Source organism: Cebus imitator, unplaced genomic scaffold, assembly GCF_001604975.1.
Source record: "Cebus imitator isolate Cc_AM_T3 unplaced genomic scaffold, Cebus_imitator-1.0 Scaffold17, whole genome shotgun sequence".
NCBI lineage: Eukaryota > Metazoa > Chordata > Mammalia > Primates > Cebidae > Cebus > Cebus imitator.
In genome coordinates, this window is record NW_016107332.1 from 6,859,601 (window position 1) to 6,868,119 (window position 8,519).

General features: G+C 35.6%; 1 protein-coding gene across 50 annotated transcripts in view; it reads left to right on the forward strand.

Moving 5' to 3' along the window:
• Positions 1 to 8,519, forward strand: part of ANK2 (ankyrin 2) — a 568,766-nt gene that overhangs the window by 413,644 nt on the left and 146,603 nt on the right. For all 50 annotated transcript variants that reach the window (XM_037731960.1, XM_017510194.2, XM_037732068.1 and 47 more), the window contains one exon: positions 5,403 to 5,501. In XM_037731960.1, coding sequence (XP_037587888.1) covers positions 5,403 to 5,501 — 99 coding nt within the window. The remainder of the gene's footprint in view (positions 1 to 5,402; positions 5,502 to 8,519) is intronic.

Consider the following 8,519-nt stretch of genomic DNA (forward strand, 5'->3'; position numbering starts at 1 on the left):
AATACTGAAATCATATTAATACTTGTAATTCTCACTTCTTGGGATTTTAACAAAAACTTGCTTTCCACTCTTCTGGACTATAGTCTAGCCTCTGCTTTCCAATGTATCCTCCCCATTCCTGGCCAAGTAATATCTTTAAAGAGCCAATGTGTCTGTGTAAACCCCTGTACAAAAACCAGTTCCCCCTAAGGCTTTCAAAATAAAATTCAGACTCCTCAGCAAGCAGACAGGGACTGATTCCTGCTTATCTCAGCCACTTCTCCCCACTAACAATGCATTATTTGTAACTTTCCATATGCCCTCTTGTTTCATCACATAGTGTTCCTTCTGCTTTAAATAACTTTTCTGCTTCAGTGTCTTCAGTGTCTTCTAGCTGTCACTCCCAGTAATTTCCTTCAGATATCATTTCCTTATCCAGTTGAGTTCTGGATCTTTCATCTGTGTTCTCTTTGTATCCAACATATAAGTTTTTTTTTAAACTAATTATATATGTGTTCACTAAACTGTAATACAGTAGTTCGTGAACTTGTCCATCTCAGTCTCTAGGCTGTGAATTCTTAAAACAGGAACCTTGTCCTTTGTCTCTGAATCACTAAGGCTGAACACAATGCCTAGCAGTGAAAAGTCACCAAACATATTTTTGTTGAATAAGTATAAATGAATAACAAATAATTCATAGTTTATTTGTATAATGTTCAAAATTATACAAAAAATGTATAACATACATTTCAAAATATTTAATAACCAATTGCTAGAGACACCTGTTGGTCACACCAGAACTACTGTAACAACCAGTAACGCTGTACTCATTTCACCCACCCTGTATCAGCCCGGGCTATGGGTATCTTTGACTTTTTTATACCAAAAAGGAGAAAATACATATATTTTCATACCTACATGCAACCAGAGACTTTTTAGAAAAACATAGTGACATAAAGTGTTGGAAAGCACCTGGATGCATGTACACTGAAGCCAATACAGTTGTGTTCTTAAGCTATTTATATGTGATGATAAATGCTCTCTTATAAAGTTTACAGTGGTGTTAAAGTGCTGCCATGCCTTGTCCTAATTACGCAGCAGCATGTTTCACATTCCCCAGTGGGCTATTTTTTGTTGTTAAATAGCAGTAACTTAAGAGAGAATAATTTCCACAATTTAAGGACCTGTAGTAAATATTTATTGCCTTACTTCCATGTTTTGTAACAGTAAACAACTCTCCCGTCTCCCAACCAAAGCTTCCTTTGTCTTTTATATACACTACTGCAAAGGGTAGTGCAGGAGCTGATTGACAACCTGCTTCCATTCTTGTCCTCTAGCACCTCAAGCCAAGGCATCTGTTTCCACCAGAATGAACTTGCTAAAATGCAAATGTGATTATGGTACTCCCTACCAAAAACCATTCAACTTTTCTGTGTCATCTATAACAAACTTTTCAAGGTACTAAAAAATATCTGCTCGCTTGGTTTTTTTTTGTTGTTGTTGTTTTTGTTTTTAAAAAAGCTCATTTTTGGGCTTTGCAAATGGAGACTCCAATTCAATAGGGACAGGGTGGTAGAGTCGTACTTAGGCGCTCTTAAAATTTTTACAGGAGATTTTATGACACAGCCAGGCTGAGGAAAATTCATCCACAGGATGGAGTCCTAACACCATTACAGGGAAGAAGATTATTCAGAAACTGCCACCTGCCTGACAGTTATTAGCTGCAAGACTTTGGCTTAATTATGTAGTAATTTGAGCCTCACCTGCCTCAGTTTGAATGGGGATAATAGTACAAATGTTGCAGCACTATTCTAAGTATTATATATAGTATTAGGTTATCATCCAAACTGCACTATTTGATGCATCCAAATGCACTATTAATAATTACTGTCATCCCAAAGCACTGTTAATAATTACTCCAGGGTACTATGATAAACTTGGGCTGTCCCCGACAAACCAGGGCACTATAATTTGAGGAGATGTATTAAATGCATTTTGTGCAGTGGATATAACAGAAGCTCAACAAGCCATTTTCATTTTTATCATTCTTCACATTTTCTCCTCTACTCTGCTGGAAGCTGTAGCACAGAAAGGTCATGGCACAAGGCGCACAAATGTTGTTTGTGACATGCTCTAACCAAGATCCTGAGTGTTTGCCTATCACCACTTTTCTATACATATACTTGATACTTTCTCCCTTGATTTGTTTTGTTTTGTTTTATTTTTTATGTCTATAGATTTTTAGGGAACAGGTGGTGTTTGGTTACATGAACAAGTTTTTAGTGGTGATTTCTGAGATTTTGGTACACCCATCACCCGGGCAGTATACACTGTCCAATTTGTAGTCTTTATCCCTCAACCCCCTTCCACCCTTTCCCCCAAGTCCCCAAAGTCCACTGTATCATTCTATACCTTTATATCCTCATATCTTAGCTCCCACTTATGAGTGAGAACATACGATGTTTAGTTTTCCATTCCTGAGTTTCTTCAGTTAGAATAATGGTCTCCAATGCCATCCAGGTTGCTACAAATGCCATTATTTTGTTCCTTGTTTATGGCTGGATATCAGTCAATGGTGTGTGTGTGCATGTGTTTCATAATTTTTTTTATCTACTTGTTGATTGATGGGCATTTGGGGTGGCTCCATATGTTTGCAATTGCAAATTATGCTGCTGTAAACATGTGTGTGCAAGTATCTTTTCGTATAATGACTTCTTTTCCTTTGGGTAGATACCCAGCAGTCTCCCTTGATATTTTGTATAAGCCTTGATATTCCTTTCCTTTTTTTCCTCTACCACTTTAGCTCATCTCTTTTTAGGTCCCAGACAAGGAATGCAAAAGAGGCCCCCTTGCAATACATTTTTTAAAATTAAAAGCTACATATCAAACTAAAATACTGTTAAATATCTCCTACTTTGACAGATAAATCATGACATATACAAAATTAGACTTCCTGGAATCCTTGGAGTTGCACACAGGACATTGAGGAGGGCAGTGCCAATCCTGGGGGCCTACAAACAGCCCCTCTTCTACTCCTATCCCTGACGATCTCTGTGACAGGAGCATCACAATAAGGGTGTGATGTACATATTCTCAACCTGTACATATTCTAGCTCTGTTCATCTCCCACTTTTACCTTCCTTAGCACACAATTTGAAGGGTGTGTATCATATACCTGTTGCTACTGTAACAAATTACTATAACACCAATGGCTTGAAACCACAAATTTATTCCTTTTTAGTTTTGGAAATTAGTCTTACAGGACTAAAACCAAGATGTTGGCATTGCTGTTTCCTTCTAGAGACTCTAGGTGAGAATCCCTTTCTTTGCCTTTCCCAGCTTCTAAAGCTGCATTCTTGGATCATTGGCCCCTTCCTCCATCTCCAAAGCCAGCAGCATAGCATCTTCTCTCCTCTTTGACTTCCGTCTTGTTCTTGTAAAGACCCCAGTGATTACATAGAGCCTGTCTGGATAATCCAGAATAATCCCCTCATCTCAATTTTTAAAAACATAATCACATCTAGAGTTCCCTTTTGCCAAATTAGGTAGCATTTCCAGGTTTCAGATATTAGGACGTGGATATATGTGGGGGCCATCATTCTGCCTCCCAAAGGGTGTGCATACCAATGAACACTGGAGAGGATGAACCCAAGGAATAAGTGTGAGTGAGCACTGGAGCCACACTTGGAAACACTTGGGCAGGGATTCTGGTAATTGACGAGCTGTGGGGTCATGTGAGCATGTCCTCTTGGCCCTCAGGATTCTTTGCACTGCTCAGCCAGAGGAGGTCCTTCTAAGGCTGAGGACCCAGGGCAGGGTCCTTTCTTAGGGAGGGATCTCAGTACATCTCCTTTCTCCTGCTGATCTGGCAACCTCTGCCTGTTACCCGTTCTCTTGATCTACCTACAAGACTCTGTCAGAGGAAAGCATGTTAGCAAATTGTTTTACTCTATTAAAAGTTCTTTTTCTCTTATTTTCATTCCTGCCTTTTGCTTGTCATGAAAGAGCCCCATTCCACACCCACTCATTGTTTTTAACCATCCTCACTGGCTTTCCCTTCCTTTGAATCTCTAATTCTATCCTTCCGCCACCTCTTCAGTGTTCTTAAAATACACAAGATTTCACCTGCTTGCTGTTTTTTTTTTTAAATATGCTATCCAGCTAGCAAGTTATTCCTGAATCCTACAACATTGTTAATTCATTCCTCTTATATTTCTTTTTCAGTTCTAAATTTTCCTCCAGCATTTGAAGCCTGAAGATTTTCTTCTATAATCTAATTTAAAATCACTTTACTTGGTCTACTTGTATACTCTGTCTTTATATTTTGCTAGATGTTGGCTATTTAAAATAATGTTTCCATACTTATATAATGTATATAGAAGAATTTTTATTTCCAAAAAAGTATCTTTAAAGATGTTTTCTCCTAAGTTTAAAAAAAATCTCTGAACTTTGATCTGTGTTTTTACATATTCCCATTAATGCATGGAAAGTTTAAGGAATCATCTGTGATTAAGGTCTGACATGGTTTTGAGAGCTATGAATTATTTCACAAGAAGGTTTTGTAGGTTTTTTCCTTAATGATATATTATATATTCCTAAGGCTCTGATGAAAAGAAAATTTGTCCATTTCAATTTGATTTAAAAATTATATAATTGCAGTGATTTTAAAAATCTATGAGTCTAATAATGTTACATGACAATAGTGTGTGCTCTGTTAGGGTGCATGTGTCTGTCTTAGCACTGCAGCTCAGCAACAGCCTAGCTACCAGTGTTTGTATTTTAGTAAATAACTGAGTAAATGAATGTGAGAATTAATGATAGAATTTCAAAACAGCTTTAGAAAATGATATAAAGATATAAACCATGCTGCCTCAATCACAACACTGAAATACAGACTTTTAAATTTTCAATCAAATTCGTAGTCTCTCCTAGACTATTCTGCTATGAGTAATAAATTATTTCACTAAGGGTGCTAACTAAACTGTGTTTATTCAAGATAACCATGGTCTGTTTAAATAGTTTATGAATGATAAATACATCTCTATAAAATAGGTGTTATTTTATAGAGATGCTATATATAGTGATAATTCCATATGTTATAGAATTATATAGACACTGAGATACCAAATAACATATCTTTAACGCAGTGTTAGCTGATGAGAAATGTGACTCTTTGGTACTGAAATCAAGACAGGAAATGAGGGAAATATTTCTTCCTTAGCCCTTTTTCTTCATTTCTTTAGGAATTGTGTATGGAACTTGGTTCACTGCAATTTTCTCTAGTTTTATAATGGTAAATATGTGTATAATTTTTTTCAGTATGTAAATATTTTATATTGGCTTCACTATGTCAAAGGTTTACTTCTGAGCGTTCTCTATTTTACAAATGATTGAAGATGTCTTTTTTTATTGCTTGTCCTCAGAATGGCTTTACTCCTTTATACATGGCTGCCCAAGAGAATCACATCGATGTTGTAAAATATTTGCTGGAAAATGGAGCTAATCAGAGCACTGCTACAGAGGTAAGACTGTCAGCCCTAACATCTTGAATTCTTTTGTCTTACTGTCCATGTTCTTTATATCAGGCTGCAAATAATCTCCATTGCTTTGTCTAAAATATGTTAGGAATGTTCATGTTACTATTATAATCTCAACAGTGGCTGTGAACAAATGACTCAGGCTTGTGCACAGAGTTCCATCAGTTTATGCCTTCATTTTGGATTCATTTCTATTTATTGTTATATAAAATCAGGCTTCCATCAATTTCCATCCTCTGGTTTTTTGGGAGCTTTGTACTGTTCTAAAGTTTGATTGCAGTAAATTCGACTCATCTCTTTTCATCAATATTTTATCTTTGTTAGGATCCAATATAATTTCTTAAAGGAACAATTTTTTACCATCAGAAATAATTCATAAGTATCTGTGTTAAAACAGTTTTATGAAGAATGTTGCAAGAAAAACCACTGTACCTTATTGAAGCACAAAGTATGACACATGATTGTGTGTCTGATTATGACAACAACTGAACGGAATGTCTAAAATCAGTCTAGTTTTAAAAAGTTTCAGGACATCTGGACATAAGAAGTGGGAGTGGGCAGGGACCCAAAGAACATCAGTTTTCTTTCCTAAGCATGCCCACCTAATAAGTAGAAACTGCTTTGTATTTTCCTTCTCATTTTTGCCTAGGCAGATTAAGGAGCAAGTTCAATGACTATCTAGGGCAGTGTTTTCAAGTGATGCTCCAGAAGCCCTTGTGCTTGGGGTCACTGGAAGGTTGGGAGTGGGCGACATGGAAGAGGAGAAGAGAGCTCCTTGGAGACAAGCCTCTCCTCATCTCTTTCAACCAGAGGATACCAGGGTGGTTTTTTCTATTTCATATTTTGTGTCCTCACTGATAAAATTTCAAAACTCCTGACCTGAAGTGAAAGATGATTGGTGGATGCTTGTTACTCAGAAACTATCTTAAGATAATTTGTAATGTCTAATATGGCTTCCTTTCTGGAAAATTAAGTCTTTAGTACGTGAAATCCCTTATATGCTGTGTTAGAAGGAGAGGCCATTAAAATTTTATAAATGCTTTTCCAGTCCCTTTGGGAGAAAACTTTTTACGGAGCCAATTGCAACAACTTTCTGACAGCTTATTCTCATTAGTTTTTTTTTTTTAAAAAACCCAATAAATCACTATTAATGAGACCATGTTTCCTACTTATGACTGGAAAACACAACTACCCGGTATGAAATGTTTGTGAGCTCTCTATTTAATACACGCAGATCTTATACTCTTGCCACTTAGATATGATGTGATTTTTATGATTTGGGACATTTTTTTCCCCCTCAGACACTAGTTCTATCCATGAGTAACATGTGAATATCTTCAGGCAGAGCTCAGGTAACAATATGAGTCTGCATCTTTGCATCAGGGCCTCTGAAAAATATATCAAAATAAGGAAATCTATGTTTGTTTTATTTGGTTTTGATTTCTTTGAAAGCAGAATCATTTACCAGATGAAACCTTTTACTCTAGAGTGCTTTTATTTACCAAATAGACTTACTGTTTCCAGTGTAGGATTTAGGAAAACTTGGCTTGCTGGCATTCCCAGCTGTCTCATGGCTCCTGGCTCCTTTGCTCTAGACTACTTATTGTAGCATTTCCCATTTAGTTCCAAAAATACCCTTTTATGTACATTGCATTCGTAGAGGCCACATTACACTCTGTTGCCAGAAAGTTAAAATCTTCTCTGATTCCACAAAGAATGTGTCTTTTGCAAATAAATCATGTGAGGTTTTGAATTTTAACTTAGACACATTATATACCTATTATTTGTTTCATTTTAGAAAATTGTTTAGACAACTAAAGTTACTTTTCTCTGATTGAATATGTAAATTTGATTGAACTCTCATTGCTTGCACTAATGGTTATTAAAAAACACATATATGGACGAATCTTTACATATTCATTTTTAGTGTATCATTCTGTAAAAAAAAAAATAATGTATTTACAGGGTTGTATGGTTGATTGCCATTTGATGTCCTGTGTTATATTGCTAAATGCCTTCTACAGTCTTATGCGCAAATGTGTGACTATGCCTAAAGAAGGCACTTTCCCTGAACTGGTTGGTAGCTAATTTGCAAAAATTAATGACTAATCAAGACATTATGATCACTTTAAAACCAAGTGATTGTGAGATTATTCAATGTGGCAATGAAATTCATGATTGAGAAGAAATAATTAAAGTTTAAAAATTTTCCATAACTATAGCACTTAGCATTGGTAAATAAAATATGAAAAATGAAGCTACTGAACTTTAATATGGATTTCCTTTTAGTTGTGGTAATTGAACAAATCATTCCAAATGTTTAGCCTTATCCCATGAAGTATAGATTAAAATAAAATCTACATGGTGAAGATCCAATGTTAAATTCTCAGAAGGAAGTTCTCAGTCTCTCCAGTACCATTTTTACATAGCATTTCTCTACTCTCTTCCTTCTTCCTAAATGCTACCAAAATTACAGGCCTAAAACTTTTTAATGACATTCTGTTCTGTGAGCAAATGCCTCATCTCTAAGAAAAAAATTAATTTCACACTCTTTCAATATAAACTACCACAGTGCTGCAGGAGGTAATACATTTAAATATGTATGTGATAATGAGTCTGTGCTTTTCTCATTCACATTTAATTTGTGCCAAAGAAACTTCTAATTTCAGGTTACTATTTTTCATCTTAAGGTACTACATGCTTTACTCTTCCATTCTATTAAGTAATGTGTTTAAAATTCAGTTATTATTAAAAAAATTATTTCTGGTACTGCATACATGATACAATACACTTGAAATTTTTTTTCCTCGAAAACCTGCAGTTACTTAAAAATATTATTCTTGGAAAAAAATTGAGTAGTTTAATTATAGTAAATTACCATCATCTCCAGAATGCAGTCCCGGGTTCAAGTGATTCTTCTGCCTCAACTCCCCAAGTAGCTAGGATTACAGTCACAAGCTACCATGTCTAGCTTTTTTTTTTTTTTTTTTTTTTTTTTTTTTT